The sequence below is a fragment of the Parambassis ranga genome, chromosome 21, assembly GCF_900634625.1.
Source record: "Parambassis ranga chromosome 21, fParRan2.1, whole genome shotgun sequence".
Lineage (NCBI taxonomy): Eukaryota > Metazoa > Chordata > Actinopteri > Ambassidae > Parambassis > Parambassis ranga.
In genome coordinates, this window is record NC_041041.1 from 17,600,051 (window position 1) to 17,623,634 (window position 23,584).

At 41.4% G+C, this 23,584-nt stretch overlaps 1 protein-coding gene across 1 annotated transcript in view; it reads right to left on the reverse strand.

Annotated features, from left to right (window-relative positions):
- tmeff2a (transmembrane protein with EGF-like and two follistatin-like domains 2a) overlaps window positions 1-23,584 on the reverse strand; it is a 92,898-nt gene that overhangs the window by 5,879 nt on the left and 63,435 nt on the right. The window contains exons 5-8 of the mRNA XM_028393848.1: window positions 12,818-12,914; window positions 3,299-3,447; window positions 1,882-1,941; window positions 1,515-1,644 (exon numbers count right to left, since the gene is read on the reverse strand). Of these exons, the coding sequence (XP_028249649.1) occupies window positions 1,515-1,644; window positions 1,882-1,941; window positions 3,299-3,447; window positions 12,818-12,914 (436 nt within the window). The remainder of the gene's footprint in view (window positions 1-1,514; window positions 1,645-1,881; window positions 1,942-3,298; window positions 3,448-12,817; window positions 12,915-23,584) is intronic.

The following is a 23,584-nucleotide window of genomic DNA, read 5'->3' on the forward strand; positions in this document are numbered from 1 at the left end:
ATTTTTTTACGATACGATGCAACCATTTATGGCAGAATTTAACCTGCAATAGCATCATATAATTGATAATTGACGCCGGCGTAGTTTTTTTACGAGTTTCTATCATCATCGTACAAATTCACTAAAACCAATAAAAGCCACACCATCTGCAGATTCGTGCTGCTCTGCACCATCCACACAACAATACCAGCTCTTGGTGTCTTTCTTGTTTGTTGAGCTGTCGCTGTGTGAATGGCACAGCTGTTCCAGAGCTGGGACTGCTTTCATTATTACTGTCACCACACCCTCTGATAAGGATATTACACATAACCCGGCACCTTTTTTCACTTCATGCTCGCTGCACATGGTACATCTAATTGGCGATACCCACACAGTCTGCAGACCTATAACACCTTGCACACTGTAAAAATAAGGCCCGGGATCATCAATGCGTGGGGGAAGGAAACACCAGCATCCTCATTAAGCAGTGAGAAATCCAACGTGGTATTAATCTGAAGCAGTGCCGCGTATTTGACTGGTCAACAGCCCGGCCTAGCGCTACTGCAGGAGGGATCTCAAACACACTCACCACACTGGCTTATATTCATTCAAGATAAACAAGGCTGATTAAAAAACAAATGAGCTCCAACACTGGGCTCCCAATTACCAAATTTTACAGCTGATTAGCCATCTTACATTGCACGCTTTCTTTTAGTGTCTGCAGATATGATGAGAGAGAGGATCAAGGCAAAACAGAACCAGTCCTGCTGCTTCATGTAGGGGCGCACAACAGCCAAAAGAGAAACAACATCATTAAAGGGACATTTCACCACAGATTAATCATCCATATTTTACTTGTGGCCTTTAGTGTTATTTCCACCTTCCTCTTAGTATAATGGAAGTAGATGTCGCACTGTTGGTGCTTAAATGTAATTAAAAAAAAATCACATTTAAAAACTCACGAGCCAATTACACACACACACACACACAATTACACATTAAGTATGCAAAATAGAGATTATGTTTTGATCTTTTAACTTTATAACAGTATAAAAGTTTTAGAATACAATCAAATTTGACTGCATGTTAGTGGCTGATTTATCCTCGGCTGCCAGAATGACTCTGTATGAGTCATCCATGCGAAGCAGTGAGTTGTGCAGGCGACACCTCCTGTGTGAGCAACTGAGAGGCCTACAGTGACTGATCTAAAGTTGGTCATGCTTTATCATCACAACACAACACAAACATGAGTACAGTGATGGATTTAACGTTGGTTAGATTTGTGATAGATAATAACACACAACCTTGTGAATCCAAAATAGAACAGGTGCTGTAGCCTTGAAATAACAATGTGTTTTTTCAGAGTGGGATGTTCTGATAGGCCAAAGTGACCAGTGTATGATGACCTCAGCTCCTCTAGTGTTGCCTCTCCTTTTGTAATATGAAAATGCAATATCAGTATCATTTTCTATTTTCATTCTCTTCACAATCTCTCAGTTGTGTGTACATTTCTGTGTGTGTCTGTGTGTGTGTACCTGCAGGAAGGCTGCGCCAGAATGCTGGGGAACTGACACTCTCCGTGGACGCAGTAGTTTTTGTAGTGATCAGGACAGGGGATGTACAGGCCGCGGGCGAGTCCATTCCTCGTGTCCTCTTTTTCCCCTACTACACACACACACAAACACACACACACACACACACAGTCCATAAATGCACTATTTCTGTAGGCACCTGTGCACATACAGCTACTGCTACACAAAGGGAGCTTGAAATGTATAAGAGAGGAAGATAAGGGAAGTAATAAAAAAGTGGGAGGCAGAAAACTGGAAAAAAAAGTCTGATTTAGCTTTGAGTGACAGCACGTGCTATTCGGTAATCCGCCACCATTTCAGAAGCACTCACCTGTGAGGTCAGTCCGGGCAAAGTGTCCATCTCCACCGTTGTTCCCAGTTATGATGTCACCTGGAAAAGGCCAAAGACATATTAAAGCTGATTTCAGGTCACTGCGGCTCTGTCCCCCTCCATTACAGGTTTCACATTCAAACTGCCACCAGAGCAGGCAGCAGGAACCAAATGTGAATTATCATCTCAACAAAGGGTGCATGTGGTGTGCGCACCTATGCGAATAATTCTTAGAGATGTGCGACATTCTCTTTAATAATATCGTGTGAGAAAAAAGGGGAGAATGGAGCAGAGAGGGAGTAATGATCACCTCGTTGATGCTGCATTGAATTCCTCTTTTTGGACAAAATCATTCCTTTTATTGCAATTGATTTTTTTCAGTGGATTTATTGCTTCACACTCAGGTGTTTTCTAGAATTATAAAGCATGGATTGTGGCGAGAAATGTGACATCTTGCATCTTTGGCGACACAAAGCTAAAGGAAGAAAGGAGGACAGGGATGAAGTCAGCATGAAAAAGAGCAAACAAAAAAAAGAAAGCTGAATTTTTGTTGAGCTAATAAACCCTTCAATAACTGTAAAAGAAAGGTGACACGTACTGTATACCAGCGATTTAAAAGTTGCACAGAGGTTTACTTTTTCACAAATTCTCCAGTTTGATGACATCTAATTGTCTTTGTGTTTCTCCTGATCGAAACAGAACGCATGGAAGTGTGATCCAATCGATCAGGGCGGTCTGATCCACTGAGTTTAACACGGGGGAATACAGATTTCTATTTGTGTTCCAGTGTTAGTTAGTCCTGATTGCTTTACTCCCCATTACATCTCAAAGGACGTGTTCATCACAGCGTGGGGGCAGAGCTGGGCAATATATACTCTGTCCCAATAAAAGCCACTGACGGGGAGATTTGAATGGCTCCTCGGCCAGATCAAAAGTTTGGAATAAAATAAAATAAGTTAAACTAAATAAGGCAAGTTAAATTAAATTGGAACCTACATTCATTTTTTTTCTTCCTCTGCATGGATTAGCAATGTGACTCACTTTTAGGGATTTAAACATGGAGATTAATAAAAAACAACTTTATCCCCGGAAGTTCTGCACCAAAATAAAAGAATGCTTCACTAAAAAAGGGAGGGATTACCATTAAGTAAAATTACAATTAATAATACATAGCAGTTGAAGGCGATGTGGGGTTTTGAGGATTATGTTTGCAGCTTTCCAACTGCAGCTGGAGGGAGATACAATACCATCCCACTGTCTGCCTTTAGCTCTGCACAACCAAGAAGAACGCCTCATTTGCCTCCCTGTCTTCACCTCAATGTGACGCCGACACCTGCTCAGGCGGGCGCCGCTGTGTTTGTGAAAGCTGTCATCGTGTGCACCTGTGTGTGTGTATATATGCGTTTGAGTTTCTGACCTTGGCAGTGGCCCAGGTACTTGACCTCGATGCGCTCCTGCTTCTGACAGGACGCCTCCTTCACCTGGCAGGGGTTGTCATAGGAACGGCCATCAGAGGCGCACACCGGGTTGAAGCTGATGTGGGAACAGTCGATGTTGCAAACGCACCTGAGGAAGAAGAGGAGATTAGATTAGATTAGATTAGATTAGATTAGGGGAGGCATGAATGATCATGAATGATCTAAAAATAAATGTGAAATATTAATGAAAATGAGAGCATCTTCATTCCAGAGACACAGACCATAATTCATTTAAGGATTAAAAAAAAAAGAGAGAATAACAGAGAATTGTTGGGACCATGCATGGTAATCCTGTTCAAACTGGCTTTCAATCTGACACAATGGCAAATGGATTTAACTTTATAAAAGGCACAGGCTGCACTGGGAGGGGGGCTTGATTGACAAATGCTGTACCCTCGCAATGGAGGGAAGCCATTAATAATGAAAGAACAGTAATGTACATTTGAATGTCACAGAGGAGACGGCTGTAAGATGTGAAATTTATTTTAGATAAGATTTGAATGCTGGTACTATTAATAGTGCAAACTGAAATGGGCTTTTTTTCTATTACACCATGCACTTATAATGTCACAAACACAAAACCAACTGCAGAACACTCACACTGTGTATTACTGCTACAGAATGAAACTGTTACCTCACTGGCTCCGGTTATTGATGACTGTATATAATGAATTGTGTAAGTCAAACTAAATATGTGTTTCGGTCTTTTTAACTGCTTACATTTAGTCATTCTTATGCCAGCTGTGACTCCATTTCTCAGGGACTCAGGAGCTAATCTGAAGCTTTTAGCGCTCGCCAATTTGCCGTCGCAACACAATTTCTGAGAAATTTCAGGGCGACACATTCTGTGTTTGTGTTTGCTACATGCGTGACAATTGCATAAATGACATAGAGAGAGAGGGGGGGGGGGGGGGGGGGGGGGGAGAGGGGAAAGACTGACTACACAATGTGTGTGCATGTGCGCACATGTGGTAGTGTGACCCCTGTGACAGGCCCGATCAGCAGAAATTACACCCAGATTGCCTTGCCCCAGACGGTTGCTGCTGAGCAGCGCTGAACACGGGATTCTGTAATTATAAATCTGTCATTATTCTCCTGGTCTTTTCATTTTCCCCTGGCGCCAACTTCTCGGTAAAGCACGGGCATTCAGCTGTCTTACAGCTGCATTTGCATACACACACACCCACGTGGGAGCCCGCCAACACATAAACGTGTGCCCACACACACACACACATACAGATGCAGACACCTTCACAATCAGCCTTGATGATTCGTACTGCTGACACTGATGTTGATTGAAATGCCATGCAGCAAAGCGTGGCAGCGCTCAGCTACCGCTGTAATGATGGATCAGCAAAGTTGGAATGATGTGAAGAAAGGCTTCGTTATGCATCAGAGGGGTCGCAGTTGTGTAAAGGCTGGCAAATATCCAAAATCCCACATGACACTGAATGGTGAGCCACCACAGCCCTGAGTGACCTGACACTGCACACGGTTACACAGTAAGACTAACGCCCTGATTTATAAAAATGCCACTTTGGTAGAATTTTTTTTTTTTTAAAAACTTCTAATTAGAGGTGTAAAATGACACGACTATACATGGTTGCACAATCACAAACCTGAGGCAGAGTGTTTGTGACATTCATTAACAACAGACTGAGCTGTCAGAAAAAAAATCTTTTGCACTCTTCTCTGTTGTAGCTGTGTGTGTGTGTGTGTGTGTGTGTGTGTCCTGCTAGTTAGTTTCATTTTTGTAGTTTTCCACTATCAACAAAATCCTAATCTAGAAAGAAACATCTCACTGTACCATGCACCAAACTGGCTGACATCATAACACTGAATATTCTGTCACAAAAATGGGAACATGAGATGACAGCAGCAAGGGCCTCTAAAGCCACAGCAGGGGGTCATCATCCAAAAGAAAAACTGGTTTTGACACCATTGTGTAGATCCTTGTGCAAAACTACAGTTCATACTGTATTCATGATTAAAAGGTACAAATCTGGAGATAACATGGGGAGGATTTGAAGACATCCATCCATCCATCCATCCATCCATCCATCCATCCATCCATCCATCCATCCATCCATCCGATGGGTCACAGGGGGCTGGAGCCTATCCCAGCTATCTACGGGTGAGAGGCAGGGTACACCCTGAACAGGTCACCAGTCCCATGCCATAGAAATATAAATGTTATCATAAAAAAGTTGTTTTTTGGTCAGTGGTATATTGTGGGTTGTTTAAATATATATGAAAACATTAAAATGTCTATGTTTGAGCCTTACACTATGTTTTGGACATCTGCTGTGTGGGCCACATAGAGGTGGTGGCAGGCCGATTGTGGCTTTGATACCTGTGGTTTAGAGGGGGGAACAAAGTTTTAAACCTTTCATGTCCACTAATGCACAATGTCTATAAACCAGGAAAAAACAAAACAACTGCTGCTTTACGTTGCGCCACAGCATGAATGTATTTGTCTTTGAAAGATTAGAAACACAAGGGGATTGTAAAGACAAATTGCTCATATCAGTGCAGACTGAACAATTCTTTAGACACCTATCCACCATGCTAGTATGGGTTGCAGACTCTAAGTGGGTTTGTAAAGTAGTGTAATAGGAAAGCAGTTATTTTAACAAATACAAATAGTTAGTGAATGAGTGATTATGTAAAAAGTAACTGAAAAAGCAGCACAGTCTGAGGGGCTCAGAGGGACATGGAGTTACACATAAAAAGTGCATCAAATATCCATACAAGCTGTAGAGAATATACTGTGTAACAGCTTAGTTTGGACGCCAACATCTCTCAAGCTTACAACCAGGACATGAACTTCACACCTCAGCTGAGGACAACATCTAGGGCAGGTATTCGAAGTCACATAAATATTTTCAAGTAGCAAATTATGATGAAAACATGCATCTTTTGTTGAAGCTGTGCTGTTGAACTCTGCACCTCAGATATGAGTAATCTAGACAGCCCAACGTACTATATGTATTACAGGTGTCAAATCCTGCAAGTACACTCTGACTCCTAGTAACGGAATGCAATGTTCCTCAAGCCCAACTCAAACCCCATCAATAAAAGCTGAAATTATCTCTCTGTTAGCTAGATATCACTAGAGGCAAGAAGATATATATATATATATATATATATATATATATATATATATATATATATATATATATATATATATATATATATATATATATATATATATATATATATATATATATATATATATATTGTAATTTGGGTTAACCTTTAAAGATTATAGAACACAGACTTTAATTTTGCAAAAGCCACCCTTAAGACAAGATTAGTCTTACAATTAAAGTGTCCACCTTATCATAAAAAGTATCTAAATGAGAACAGTATTAGCATGAAAGGAGTGAACAGAGGAGCTAAAAAATCAAAGCGAAAAGCTCAAAGGAAATTTCCACACATTAAAATATATATATATATATATATATTTATACATATATATGTATATATATGCTTGACATGACACACACATGTATATGTATACACACACTGCAACAATCTCGCATCACAGAATAGCTTTCTTGTCCATCCCCAAGAGGTGGCTGATGTCTGAGCTCCATACATTTTTAATGAGGCCTCTCACTTTCTCCACAATAGGCACTATAGCACCAGACTGCAGTGCGTCAACACATCCTAGTGCTACCCGCAGACAGGCGCGCACACAACACTCATACGGCTTCTGTGATAATCCCTGTTTGCCCCTTTTTTTTTCTCACACGCACACCCACCGAATCATTCCTTCACACGTTCTGCTGAGACGTACAGAGGGTAGAAAAGTGTTAAATGAAAGTTAGCAGCGTGTATGTGTGAATGTGTGTACTATACCCGAGTGTGTGCGTCTTCTGTGTGTGAGAATACTTTCTTAGCAGGATGTGTCGTATTGATTAGTTCCCTGTGATTTCCCTCCCATCAAAAGCCTCCCCACCTCCACACTGTCTGCGGGCTCCCAACTGAAAAGGCCACTTTGCACACATTTCAACACTTGCACACATATACACACAGACACAGCAGCTGAGGACAACACATCCACCGACTGCCTCGTGTTGTGTACAAATGCTTAGCTGCAAACCTCATTGCAACTGAACATAACATTGATTTTCATAATCCTCAGCCTTAAATTTCACTGTAATCCTTTGGAAAACTGAGAGAGGCAGACAAGGAGAGAGACGGTGAATAAAAACACTGATGCTCAACAGGGAGAAAGAGAAAACATATTGTTAGGAGTCCAGTGTGTGGAGGGGTACAGGTGTCTAAAAACATACAGGTGCTAGGTCAGAAAGATAAAAGGCAGACAAAAGGTCAAAAAGCATGCATCATTCATGCACTTCCTGGATCGCTATGGGGACACCCATAGCATTTTATTCTATCAGAAAAGGAGCGTTTCTTGTCTACCAGAGGAGTCAAAATAATCAGATTATTTTTATTGAGTCATCAGGGTACAAATGCCTGGTTTGTGTATGTGTACGAAAAACATTTGAAACAAGTTTAAAACATGGCTGTGCTGCACAAAGATGTCAAACGCACTACAAAAAATAACTACAAAAGACTAAACAAGATGCAAAATAGCTGCAGAGAGAGGGAGGGAGAGAGAGAGAGAGAGAGAGAGAGAGAGAGAGAAAGAGAGAGAGCATCACCTGTTGGAAAGTGACTACACAGTGAAAAAAATACAAAATAAAATGACAAAATCTCTAAACCAAACATGACAAGCAAATGTTGAAACTGTAAACTGCCACAAAAAGGCAAAACACAACTAAACCAAAACAAAAAGAAAATCCATAATTGAGCACAAAAAAAAAATATAACAAAAAGCTACACAATCCTATGCAGGGAGGCTGCTGGTATGGTGGCTGGCATGCTCACGGCTTCATGAACCGTCTGGCACAGTATGCAGAAAGCTTCCTGTAGATGTGTATATGGATCCAACAAAAGGCAGCCTGCTGGCCCTGACTTGTCCTGTCTGGCCTTTTCAGTGAAACTCTCCCTTTGCTTCCCACAGAATGGGTTTCAATAGGGACATGAGTGCTGGCTTTGAACAGAAGGTCTAACCCCGGCGTTGACACAGCAAGTGTCCCTGCAGCACCCTCTATAACCCCTCCCTTTAATTCTATCACCAGCGATGGGTGCTATTGATGGCTTTGAAAGCATGGATTTTTTGCGGGTAATTACAGTTTTACACCACAAATGGATCTAAATGGGTTTTTGTGACACTCTATTGATCCATCAGGGGCAAATTGGTCTTTTTTTTCTTTGTTTTTTTGCCCGCTGCCTGCCTCAGAGAGGTGGAGTAAGGATGCTTTGCTTACACCAGGGTTAACTGTGCAGTTTGCAGCAGATCAGGCAATGCTGAGCTGAATACATAGAAGGAGAGGGAAAGAACAGAAAATGTGAAGAACATACTGATTGGTTATTTTTTAACACAGACATGTCTTGAGATTTGCATGCAATTTGAAAAGTAAATTGTTAATTACAAAGCTTTTCAGAACTCTATCGCAGGCCTCTGAACTGCGTCTTAGATCATTTTCGGTGATTTCCACAGGTTTACATTCATAATGGCTGACTCAGTGAGCATTGTTCCCACTTCTGGAAAAGCAATCATAGCTTTTTAGATGAGATTATGGAAGTGGTGGTCCATCTCTCCGTGCAGCCAGAGAGAAAGAAAGTGAGTAGAAAAATAAACACCGACGGACTCTATGGGATGTCACCTACCTAAATCCCCCAGTAATGGCACAACCCTGTAGATCGCAATACGTTTTATTGGAACGCTTGCTTGCCATAACCCCTCGCATGAGTGTCATGGTGGAGCACGATATTGTTCCCAGTTGTCTGCAGTGCACAACAACTGGAGGAATGACACTTTTATAGTTTCCACACTTGCATTCAAAGTTTCATTCATACCTCTAAAAGAGGACGTGTCAGCCTACAGACAGGTTATTACTGTATTATTCTGACGGTAACTGGCTCTCACATCCGGCACAAGAAAAAAAAACACACAGCTCCTGTGGATGCTTCCACAGAAAGTGTTTACCTAACAGGCCAGATGGTTTGTTACTAAGAACCATCTGTCAGTCACTGCCTATCATGGGATAACTTCAACCAAACAACCGACTGCCGAGGCTCTTTGAAAGTTTGCAAGCAGCAGGTAGCAAGTCAGCAGATGATTTATATTGTCTTTGTAAGTAAATATAAAAGGGGAAAAGTCACATCTCTCTAATGTCATCACACTCATAACTGCCAGTACTGCCTCCATAACACAGTCTCATCCACTAGTATGAAGCAATTACACAATTTAATCTATTGTTTTGTGTAAACATGGTGATGGTCACATTTTTTGATGCATTTTTTTTATATAAAGTTGCAAAAGTCCAACCTGCAGCAGATTGTCACACAGAAGCCCCTGGTGCTTCATTACCAGAACATAACCTCCACCTAGTTTTCCATCCATTATTATAGTTAGGAGAATGTGGCTGCTACTAAAGGTAAAGAAATTACTACAATTACTATTTAAGCTATTGTTTTGGTTTGTGTGCCAGAGCACATAAAGCAAGCCACGGAATACATGAATTTAGCCCTGGCCATCTTGATTTGTGATGTGAAGATCACCCAACATCACAGGAAAAAACAGGAAATTATTGCAAATCAGGAAATAAAATGGCTCTACTAAACATGTCACAGTTTAACCAAATGCTGAAAAAAAACTGCAGCTCAAGAGGTGGCCACTAGAGGCTGACCTCAAAAGTGAGTCAACTCACATGTTAAAAAGTCCAATATTATGTATAAAGATAATCTTCTTATGTAAAACAACAGCCACTGATTTTAAATCATATCACGGCTGTGGCCACTCTAAGTACCAGGTAAGTGCAGTCTAGATATGATATGATTGGCTAGGGTGTTGTTATCATGTCTGTTATCTGGGCTGTGGCATGAATATGTAACTGTCTGATCACTTAAGTCAGATGATATGTGTCATTTAACTTGGGAACTGCACCTGTGCACTTTCGAGCTGACAATCACATGCGTGTGAATCATGTGTTTGATAAGTGCGAGGGAATATCAGCAGCTACTTTCAACTGAATTCATTTTGAGACTAAAGCAGGAGGAGACATTTTGATGGATGGTCCGTGCTCCTAAAAATAAAAGCGACATCCTGTCAAACAATAAAAACTAATAAGAAACAAACGTCAGATTGAATAACGAACGTGAAATGCCACTTCACTCCGATAATCAGCCTACTTTGAACCCCACACATCCAAACACTTCATTTAGAGGCTAACGATTTTACGGGGGAATGTTACTTATTAATCAGATGTGTTTGTGTGAAAATAAGAATAATGCATCGTTACAAACACACACATCACTCCACATCACCTGGTCTTTGATTACAGTCACCTCTCCGCTCTCATTGTTTGATTAACTGACGGTTTGTTTGATTAGAATCAGCCGCCGTCTGATTGGAATAACCTGTCATTTTAATCAAAATGATCTGCGCCAGTTGTTGGCTGCTGTTTGATGAAAATTACCTGCTGTTGGCTTCCAATTACCTGTCTGATTATTCACCAGAAACATTCTTATCAAACCACCTTGGGGCTTTTTGAAAGATTAAAGAGTACTTGTAGTTTCCCTTTTTACAAGAAGGGACGCTGAAATATTCATCATTCGTCTGTTTATGTCAACTGCTTTTTTAACCAGATGCATTATTGACTTTGGCTGCCTCGCTGGTCCATTGTCTCTCTCCCACAGTTATGTACTGTGTAATTGTCTTTATTTCAGGCTGTGCTACATACGCTCCGGGCTCCATATTGTGTTCACTTTTTGTGCGCACAAACAGACGATGGTACACCCGCGCTGTTGTGACCTTTTGAATTTCTCCCTTTAGGGCATTAAAGAAATTGCCAATAAATCAATTTTGGAGTTTTAGTAGAATGTTAAGGTGCATTTGTGGCATCAGGAGGGGTGGACTCCAGCTGTTTAGTATTTCCAACAGGGCTCAGAATGCATCATGAAAGCTGTTCCTTTGGCATTACGCTTATTGCACACCAGGGTACATTATCTTTCCATTACATGAAGCGAGTTTGATGGAGTCATACTCTCAGGGCACTTCTAATTTCTAGTGGTGCATCTGGGACTTCTTATACAGGCAGTGGCTTCCTTTTTGCTGATACCAGCTGATGGTGGTGTGCCACGCAAAATCTGCTCCGTTTTATCCTCTAAAGCCCGAGCAGTTTCTGGGTGTTACATCATATTTTCTCTCACATTTCGTACTCACTGTGGGCTCATTTTTTTCATATAGCAACACCTCTATGGAAACAGCACATTCATGGTTAGGAAGTACAGACAACTCAAGCATATCTATGGTGCAGAAAAACACAATATGAAAAGCCATAAATAATAAGAAAGACAAAAATCTTTTCAATTATTATAGATTATAATTTTTACCAAAAAAATGACGCTAGTTTTATGCTCTATTCTCCACATCCACTGTAGAAAGTATTACAGATCTAAGGATTTGCTGAATTTTTGTCACATAACCGCTGGTCAGAAGTGAGTAAGTCGTGGCTTTCTAGTAACTCTGAAAAGTGAAGAATTTTTTGGTTTTTAAAGCGTTATGTGAGTGCAAAGAGTTTATTTTGTGCAGATTTTTCTTTGAAGCATGTACAATGCAGAGGTTGTGATGAAAAAAAAATCAGTTTTGGTCACACATGATGCATTCAAGGACCAAAGGAAAGTTCAAAGAGCAGCAATGACAAGCTGCTGACTTACTTTCTTTTAAAAAAATAGTGTAGTGTAAAAAAAAAAAAAAAAAAAAATCAAACCCACCAGCAGGGGTTTTGGGTTCAGGCCTCATTCATGCTGTACAAAGCAAATCCACTGATGTTGGTGCTGGAACATTTGACCAGTTGAGCCTCCATCTAATTGGGTTCTGCTAACATTTTTTTTTATGTACCCCTGAGGATGTTTTCATGCTGCTTCTTGTGATGTGCGTAGGCAGATGAAAACACATTCCCTGCATCCACCTCATCCGCAACAAACGGTTAAAATTCCCCACAAATATTATTTCATCACTGATCTAGATTTTATTGTGTGAGTCAAAGTCATTTTTGTCCCGACACTGCCAAGTCCTGTAAGGATAGTAATTGGATTTCCAGAATACGCGAAAATCTCCTTTCTCTCATGGCCCTGCTCTGGTAATTGAGGTTAAATGAAATGGTCAGCCATGCACTAAACCTCAGCGGGTGCTCGGCAGTGAGTGTGTATGTGGGAGAAATCAGGTCTAATTCAAATGCTTTGTGTTCATACATACTAAAATGATAGTAACATCAATGGAAAGTAACAAAAATAAAGGGTTAAAAATGTTAAAATGGTGCAAAATGTAGGATTGTGTGGGTGTGTTTGTGTGTAAAAAAAACCAAAGCAAAACTAACCAAACGTCCTCTGCGTCTACATCGCACTCTGCTCCGAACTGGCAAATGTCACATGTGGACGTCTCCTTCTGCCCCGTCTCAGCTGAGCCCTCTCCACCTGGAAGGAAAAACAGTCTGTTTCAACTTAAAACCAACAGGTTCGTTCAGAGGCAGTGCAAGCGTGTAACAAAGCCCTGTAACAGCACAGCTCCCACAATGCAATGTGACCGTGAGAAGCCTCGGACAACTCAAGTGCATTTACATTCTGCCATATCCAGCCATAATCCCGCAGAACCTTCTCTCCTTCATCCATTCACTCTTACCCCCTTTTTACTCCACCCTCTTGTACTCCCCTCGCCCGACTCTCATCTATCACTCTCAAATCCCTGCTGATCTTTTCGGAGTCCCTCTTTTATTTCATCGTGCTGATTTTTTCGAGCCTGTGAGTGCGACGGCTCCTTGGCGGCGGTGCGGGTACTGGCGTCAGGCTTATAGCAGCTTAGGGACCCCACCGGTGCATATCACGCCTCATGAGCGGCCGAAGGGGAAAAGGGAAGAGAGAGAAAAAAAGAAAAAAGAAAAAGCAATCTGGCCAATCTCAAATTGCATTCTCCTACCACAGAGGACTCCTCCAGTCTCTGCACACTTTCGCTCTTCTTCCCTCCACCCACCTCCACCCCCCCTCGGCCCTCTTCTCTATTAGACAAGCTCTATTTTTAAACTTACTAAGGCCCGGGAGGACAACTTTGGAAAAGAAGATGTAGAGGTGGAACTTGGCATCATTTCCCCATGTCATATCTTTAATCTCCCCAACACACACACACATACACACACATTCACAGACACCCACACTGCTGCCACCGTGCATCGCTCCCTTGTGTCACATCTTTCATTTTCCCTTCTGAAACTTTTGTTATTTTTTGTGATCCCTGGCGACATGCCGGATTGAATTGGAGAGAACTCTGGTGGAGAGGTTTAACCTGATTTTCCGCTGTCAGGCTTAAGTTGGGTTTGACTCTTAATTTAAGGTCAAAGTCACTTAAGTTGACTTTGCCGTCTTAGACTGTTGAATCTAGTTGGCATGTGCCGAGCCTCATCCATAAAGTCTCAGCTTGGATTTTGTCACTGGATTTGGTCAGATTATCCTGACAGTTTAATTCGTCTCATTTGCTTGTGTGTCAAACCACAATGAAGCCAACATGAGTGAAAAGTTCCTTTTGCTTTGGATGTTAAGCTCCTTTCAACCATCCTGCTGAAGCTGCAGGTGTTGGGAGGCAGCCATAGCGGCGAGGCAGCGTGAACATAAGCAGCCATGTGGAAAGATGTGCATTCTGTATTCACAGCTGTAACGTCAGGTCACAGGGCTGGCATGACTACATAGTGTGCCACCAAAAAGCTTGAATGGTTAATCATTGGTGTACAAAACCATTTTCTGCAGTCATTTATTTAAAGTGATTCTGGGAAAATACACATGATGTGAACTTCTGCGTGCTTCTGTCACAACATTTTGTGTGTGTGTGTGTGTGTGTGAAAACAGATACATGATGCGCCAGCTGTGCATGTGCCAGAAAACAACCACTGAGTGAAACGTTCAGTCCACATCTGGATTTGTATTTAAAATAAACAAACAAATGTTCAATGTGCACATATGGAGCATAGAGCCTGGATCTTATTAAAAATGATCCATTTTGAGATGGCAAGAAGAAGTGAATGAATAAATGATAGAGAGTTTATGCAACTCGATCCTGCTTGCAAGGAACATAACTTGAATTTTAGCATCCTACCCTCAAGATATGCTGCTGCTTTGCACACTCTAATTTCCTCCACAAATGGACACTTGGCTCATATCCTGCCCTGTTAGATTCTGTTTTTTTGGTTTAAACACAAAAACTACTAAGACCCCAATCACACTGGGAAAATCAATCAGGCTAGAGCAGGATTCGGGGCGTATCTGGATATATTCAGATAGTTTTTTTCTGAGTCTGAACAACGCGGATACGGATAGATCTGGATATACATCCGAGAGGTGTATCGAGATCTAGTCGGAGTGGCTTACATCTGGCTCAGGTGTGAACGCGAATCCTGCTAGCGAAGTGATACTTCCGGTTCACAGGGTCGCGTACAAAAGCTGCATGTAAACAACCATCGAACTACGACAGCTTTGCCCCAAGTTTATTTTCGACAGGGCTACAAAGGAATAAACTGCTTTTTGAACTGAAAAAAACCCCGAAAGAACGAGCGACGTGGGACAAAAAAACGCACCATGCATGTGTGCCTATGGCCCTACCGCGGCCTGAGTGGATTCTGTGTATTACGAGGCGCCGGATTGAGCGTGGACACGCATGTGTGATAGCCAGATTTGAAAATAGGTCTGAACGTATCCAGCTTAAAGGCTATCCAGATACAATCCTACTCTAGCTGGATTGACTTTCTCCAGTGTGAACAGGGCCTAAGTTAGGTGTAGAAAACACTATTAGTATGGGTCTCAGTTACCTCGACAACCACATGACCATATCTATGCAGTAATTAATTACTGCCTTAAAAGAAACAGTTGTTTCAGTCTGTTGCCTTCTATTCATGCTGCTAATGATTGCTCACCTTAGCACTAATGGGTCAAAGACCATCACAGACTAGCTAATTAAGAATGTTGCAGGAATACTTCAAAAAATCAATGGAAAGTTCAAAAGGTATAGTTCTGTAGGAGTGGATGCTTCTGGTATGCACAACTGTAAAAGAACAATATGCTCTACAATGCAAAAGTGTGAAAGTCTTTAATATACAATAAGGTTCTAGTATTTATGAAGGCCCACTTGTGAATTCTGCCTGAGTCCTTACCACATCAGGCGGTCGTGAAGCAGCAGCAGCAGCAATTTAGGACAGCTGATGGATAATAGAGGTGTGGACTGCAATGGAGGTTTTTTACCAAACCTCTTAACCCCTTGTAGACGAATGTCGCGAATACACACCCTCATACCACTTCCAGTCTTAATGCAGCCGAGGTGGTGTATGTATCCCACAATAAAACAGTCGATGCATATTGGGCACACCAACAGTTGTATAACAACATGCAGTTGTTATACAGTTTTATATTAGTTTTTGTTAATGCCAAATAATGCCTATTGTCTGCATCATACCTACATTTCTATGTACTGTATGTGATTCAAATTAACATTCTCTACTAAATGTGGGATCTTTAGGACTGCCAAAACACTAATCTTTTATGTTATTAGGAAACTCAGGCAGTAAGGGGTTAAAATGTAAAAATATGGGAAATATGAAAACAATCTGTCATTGAAAATTAAGCAGATTGGACATTGAAAACTGAAGGTACTGCACAGTCTCTGAGATGATCAGATACATGCAGAAAGCTGCTTATAAATACATGTTTTATTAAGTCCTGGTTGTTATTTTCACAGTAATGATAATGATGGACTCTGATATTTGTGTAGCCGTTAAACTCTTTAGATATACTTTTTAACAGCAGCTGCTGAAAGCACTGCATTAAATCTATGTGAAGTAATTAACTGAGTAGTTTAAGGTTGTTGGATGAAGACATCAAAACTATATATAATATAAACCTGCAGTGAAAAAAACCCACACATGACCTTTGTTAAAAGTAATTTGTGCAGTTTCTCATCTTGTTTAATTCAAAAGTATTCCATACGTTCGCAGCTCAGCCATACAAACAACAGACAGTCATTATTTAAAGAACTTGAAGAAGTTGTGGGAGGCTCTATCTGCCATTTACTCTGGATTCAAGGTAGCACTTAACCAGCTGCAGTGACCTGGTTTGAGCAGAGTGACAAATGGACAACGACCCAAACTCAACTGCAGGTTTTTAAAAGCAATCAAAAGCTGAGGAGAGTGGAGGAGCGCTGCATCAGACGACCTTCACTCTCACCCACTCAGGATCAGCCGAGCTGCAGACTCTGCTTTACTTTTTACATTTATCCAAATGTCTTACAGTTAAGATTTGCTAAAATGAAATTTAAGTTATTAAGGTCATATTGCTCTTTTCATATTTGCTTTTGTTGTTTTTATGATTTAGGCTTTTTCTTATCGCTATTGTATCTGTATTATCCTGAGGTTTGTCTCTTTAGCATCATAACAGTAATTACATAGTTCAATTTCAAGCAAACTCTTGTCGATACCATCGTTTTCATACTGCATTCCTCAGGCTTTATGTGTGACTGTATGCTTGTAGTCACCATGAATGTTCACACATACACACATGCTGTGTACAAAGTAAACTCATCTTAATAACCTTTATTGCTTTGCAAATCCACGTGTCTTCATTTATATATTTTCAAGGACTGTTCAAGAGTGCGTGACAGTTCGATTATATAAACTCGCTTTTTGTCTCACGTCAGAGTTTAGGGACTGCAGCTGATTGGATTAGCCAGTCGTGACTCTTTGACCACTGACGCAAACGTAATTCCCCTTACTTCCACCTGTCGTGTACGTCGCGGTGTGTGAAATTCCAGCACTCGCCACGCCAATTTTCAGTCCTCACGGGCAGCCAGAGCTAGCCAGCTCCTCCACAGCCTCTGTACTCTGTCAAACGATCAGCTCCACATAAAGGCTTGTGGGCAGGCAAGCGTGTAAGCTCTCCCACGACTCTACTCTCCCACAACTGCACACCAGAGAAGGAGGGAGAGTGTCAGAGCCCAGACGCATTTCAGTGCTCACCCTGGTGTTTCTTACACGTGCATGTACATTCCAGCATCACCTCCTTTCCCTCTTCTTTCTGTCCTTTTCTCCTTTACACATCACACATGCACACACACACACACACACACACACACACACACACACACACTTGTCCCCAGATCCCCATTCACAGTACACTGCAGGCACAATTACCAGAAGCGACAGGGGACAGGCGGTGCTTTCCACTGCTCAAATCCCTGATAGAGTCTCCTGTAGCACTAACACAACATCTCCCCTGTTTCTATGTCTGCTAATCCCTGGAATCAGGAGACACGGCTGGGTAATGACTGAAATGATTAGCCCTTCTACTGCCCCCACAATCACCCCCCACCATCTTCTACATCACCTAGTATCGATCCCAACCCAGACCGGAGCGGCCGACCAATCTCCTCTTGCGTGTACGTTCCTATAGCCTCACCTTCATCTCTAACAAATCCTTTTCCCCTTTGTTCTTTTTTTGACTTCAAACTGTTGAGGTTAATAAACACAAGATAAGTGTAGCATTTGTGCGACACTACAGAGAAGATTTGAGAAGAAGAAACAAGGCAAAAGAAATTTAGGATTAAGCTACTAAGAAGAGATTAGAGTGAAATTTGGAGTTAAAGGGGAGATAAGCAGGATAAGAGATAAAATGACAGAGGAGTAAAAAAAATGGTGGATCAGTTACAAAGGTGCTGTGGACCTTCATCCAGGGGTTAGAGAGTGTCTTTAATCTCCTTAGGGGTGTCTTAGCCATGCATGCATTCACACAATTTCACACTCAGACCTGTGAGTGCTGCAACATCGCCGCATTAGAAAATGTTTACTGCAAAGGAGGAAACCAGCAAGCAGCTAGAAGCTCATTGAGCTGCTGCAGCAGCTGGCTGTCGCTCTGCTGAGAGGTCATGTAGTTCAGCTCCTCTAACTTGTTAAATAGAACCGGAGACATGCACTCTGCATGAAAAAGTAGAAAAATATCTGTGAGGATGTGCTTGAAACTCAAAAGAAAATATTCAGGGTCAAGTACGTGTGAGATTAAACAACTAACCAGACAATATTCTGGCATAATGTGATTTTATTTTTGCCAAAATAAACAACAAAAGTGAAAAGCTAACTTGTGACTGCACTTTACGGCCTTTACACGCAAGCGTGGGAGAGCTGTTGTTAAGTCAGCTTCAGTCAATGAAACACTCTGTCCTGCTAGAACCCTGCTCCAAAGTCAACATAATGGCCAATCAGGCCTGTGTGTTAATCATGGACTGTATATAAAAACAGAAAACATGACACCCCAACAGTGACGACAAAAACATCTTGATTGTCACCTGGTGGCTGGCAGCCTCCTCTATATTAGTGGATGGGACCTGGAACCACCTAAAAATTAAAAATACTCCTGAAATAAATGAATCCCAGATACGCTTTAAGGCTTGTTAGCTGGTTCTTGTCATGCTAATCTGGATTAAAGTGCTCATTTTGTCAATATGTTTGCATTTAATGAGTTGTTTTTGGCTAAAAAGGGAGCAAGTAATGTTGTGTTCAGCAGCCATTTGAGCAGCCACGCTACCTAACACAGAAACCCACTGTGTGGGCAAAGAAGCAGCAATGCTGTTTAATCTTTCACCTCTTCCTCTACTGCACAGACTCTGGCTCCAAGATGGCATCTTCTTCCAACATGGCTGTGACCACCAATGAGATGTTTTGGCCCCATATTTGTACAATGGGTGGGGGCAGAGTCACGCTGTCCATGTTTATATACATTCAACGATTGTCCAGATGATGATGTTGAACTATGGCTGCTAGGCCTTTAGCTTGTAATGGAATGAGATGACGCAAAGACCCCTGGGTGTAATCTAGGCCACCACAGAAAGGATGCTTTGTCCTCTTTGCATGTACTGAAAATTGCCTTTTACTCTTTTAATTGCATTGCTAGTACTAATTACAGCTTCAGTACATATTAGCACAGTCCTCCTTGTCTCTCTTCCAGTATTTCCAGTAGTGAGAACATGCATCACATGGAACGTCTCCCACTGTGTGCTGCATGTGTGACAGGGCAGCCATTTTCTAGACACCACATGTGTAACAGTGGCTCTTTATATATCTCTAATAACATGTTTCATCCAGTCTAGTTTAGATGTGCAGGAGTCATAAAGCAACAGGGTAAGCAAGCGAAAACATTTCAATTCTGTCCACATCATGCACTGAAAATATCCATTTGTTCCTCACAAACCTCACAAAGGACATGAATGGTCTTCACATACAAGTGGGCCATCCTCAGACGGTGTCAGAGCAGAAAAGGACAGCAGTAAAGAGGCTGTAATGAGTCAATTGAGCGTGCTACAGGGTTTCATGGCTGAGAGGGGAGACTCTGGCATGATTCACCTGTCGCTGCTGAAAAACCTCCAATAACATCATAGGTAATATTACCCAGAGGCCATGCATGAGACTGAATGGACTGATTCTATGTTTTGAATAGATGATTTCGATAGCCCAGATTATGGCAGAAATGTGAGTGTAGTGACTGCAAAACAACCATTTTCTGTCTCAATCCAGATTTTACACTCACCATGCAACCTGTTAGACATATTGATATCAGCCCAAGGCTGTAGCTGCTGCCAAAAGTGCTTATAGTAACTATTGACCGGACTTCGTTTCTTTCAACTATCACTGCGACACTACCTTGTGCTAGGTATCTGTATAAAGCTGTGTAGTTGCACTTTTCCTTCTGTGCTATATGTACAAGGACAGCTGTATGTCTCTATGTAGATACATCAGTGGAATAAAAAAAGGGATTTTAAGAGAGAGCAGAAACAAAGGATCATTCATTTTAGCAAGCACGAGGGAATGAGAAACCATTTCTTTCAGTAAGCACACACAGCAACATGCACACACCAGAGACACACACCCAAACACAGGCGGGAGATTTAGGGCACTCTTGTGTGCTGCTATCATAGGGATGATGAATGAAGCCCACACACCCCTGAAAAACAGAGCAAGACCAATACGACCTTGGTTGCAAACACACTAGGGAGAGATGGAGAGGAGTGGAGAGGGATGAGAGAGATGCTGGCGCATGTATTCCACATATGGCTGAGAATGGCTACAGCACAAACCCCACACAGTTCACCATTGTTACCGAATCACCCTTCAAAACGTTCCAGACTTCACGTTTGTAGCAATTTATGCATTCTCCCTGGAGGATTTGACTAATTGGTTTGGCCATAATAATATCATATTACATAACTCAACACGGAGTCCCAATTGCAAGCTAACAAGGACATCTGGGGATTAGCTTAAGTGAAAAATTATTTAATCCTCGGTGCTTTGAAAGGTTTAGACATGTATATATTTTTTCTTATTAATAGCCAATATTTAAAACAACAAATCATCTGACCTGAAATTTCCAATGGTCTTCAAATGCATCATGTATGACTTATGGCTTTGCTGGAAAATATAATCAAATGTCGGCTTAAGAATAGCGACATCTTCATCATCATCAAACCATCTTATTCCATAAAAATATAGGAAAAATAAATCGAGAATCTGTAACTCTGTACTCCTCAACCCAACTGGAGATCTAGGGTTGACTTGCTTGTGCACAAAAGTCACATGACAAAAATTACAACATTTGTTTGGGGCTGATCATCAGCCAATGTACAGCTGATTAGCAGAACTACATGGATAATCTGCTTTTTTAGGGGTTGGAGCATGTAGCTCCTACTGGTTTCCACTATTAATGAAAAAAATATATTAGTATAGACTAAATAACAGAACTAAAAAACACCTTGGGGTTCCAAAAGTTAACAAAAGTTAACACATTCAGTGCTTCCCTGTCCTCATTAATAACTGAGATACAAAAAAACTTCAGAGCACCTCTTAGCAGCACATACTGCACCCTCCACAAAGGTAAAAATAAAAATAAAATTAGCATTCTTTCAAACTATAACACACACAACCTTCACGAAGACTTCTAGTTATAACTTTATAGTTGCACCCAGGCTTGTACACAGGTTGCAAAATGAATATACCATGCCAGCAAAACAAAATTATGCCTATTGGCAGGTGTGATAAATGTTGCCAAAGGCTGTTTTCTTCCCGTAACAGGACATGTGATCCATGAAAGGTGATACAGGAAGCAATGAACATGAGCCAAATAGCTGATAATGGGCCTGGGATGATGATACAGAATCTATCCCACAGTCACAATGTATCAGCATCACAGTGCACAACCGGTACACACAGTTTGAACCCGGCCTCATCTAAGATATAATCTCTCTGTTGTGTGGGGAGCTCCATTAAAATAGGACCGTGCTGACAATTAAACTATGAAAGCCATCAATCAAAATGACATTATCAACAGGCCGCTGCCCCAAGTGGCCCATCTGACAGGGCGAGCTGGGCCAGAGAACAGAAGACAGCCAAATAATCCATATACATAATGGACATCAATATTGAAAAGATGACAGATGAGACTGCCGACAGAGGCTGGGATTCAATTTCTATCCTTTTTTTTTTTTTTTTTGCTGCAGGAGACCATATCGCTTTTCACAAAGTCATTTGTCAGCCATAAGACCAATGAGGAGAAGCCACGCTTTCTCCAACATGTGAGCCAAGGGCGGTTGTTCCAGTGACGCAAATGACAAAATGAATCAGGCATGGGACAATAATGACTGTGATATAAATAATGATACCATCAAAAAGCTTGGTGGGCATTGGCACGGAAAGACAAAACACACATTGCGTGAAGTAGTGCGACAGCGACGTGACATAAAACCCATCAAACCGTGCTTTCAGAGGGTGGGAATGAGGACACTGAGCACATTTTATTTACATTCCATGGCAAAAAGGCAAAAGTACGCTTCTTAACTTCTAGCTGTACTGCATTAACTTTACTGAAGGTGTCATTAGGAGAAAACTTTACTTTCTATTTATTTAAATAAGGACGCAAGGAGATTCAGGAGGCCCAGAGTACAGCCAATGGAGAGTCCTGGATAAAGATGCCCCTGTCTCCTACCAACCTGCAGTACATTCTATGCAGTCCACTGTATTTCTTAATGGGTTAAAAAGAGGAATTATGCTTCTAAAAACTTTATCTATCTTTTTCTTTCCTGCTTTGGAATGATTTGGCCTTCTGTTCTTCTCTCCCATGGTGCCTCAGTGATGGGTGCTCAAAAACTTGTCATCACACCTAAAACTCTCCCCTAACTGTCAATCCCCTTTCCCCACAAGATGCTGACAGGTCCATTCCACCTGTGGTTGGACCACAAGAGCTTAAAGCCTGCCAAGATGGATTTTGTCAGTTTGTGATCTCACACATCTCACAAGAATCTAGCTGACTTGCAAGGCAAATAATAGAGAGGATTAATAATGTATAATATTAGTACTGAGAGCCGCTTTTTTGTTGCCTCTGTGCTGTGACACAAATCAGTCAGTACACAAGAGGAATTGAAACTATAATAGATCAATGACAATTTGGAGCTGTTTCATTTTTTTAGAGCAGCAAAGGGCAGGATGAGTTTCAAAATAGATGCATTGGCAGTCACAGGAGTCATGAGTCTGTATTATGCGAATGTGTTGTTTCTTTATATAATCATTGAAAAAGCCAAACTTAAAAACTGTAAAAAAGTCTGGAGTTGAAACACTTTGCATCTTTTCTATGTTTGCACTAGTTTATACAGAGCAGCCCCTCATGTGTTGTGTGTCCCAGACAAGATCCAGAAATATGCTGAACTAGCCTTAAGCAAGTCTCATCGGATTTCAAATATCACAGGCAAGAAAGCAATGCAGGCTTTTTCCTCCCTAAAGAGGACACCCTCATCTATTTTAAGTTTGATTTTTCTAATGCACTCTGACAAAGCCACAGCTCTCGCCCACAGCACTCACTGTCTATTAGGCTGTAAAAGGGATTTTTTCTCTTTCAAATCAACCACACTAAATCACTCACGCTTAATTTCAAGTCCTTTTTTTCGGTATAAATGTGACAGCTAGCACCACCGAGGCAAAATTCAAGCGATCGCTATTGGTTAGCCAGTGTTTTCTATCTTTTGTCTTCCTCCCCTTTCCCGTTATTACACCATTGTTTGTCCTCTTGCACACACCGCTCGC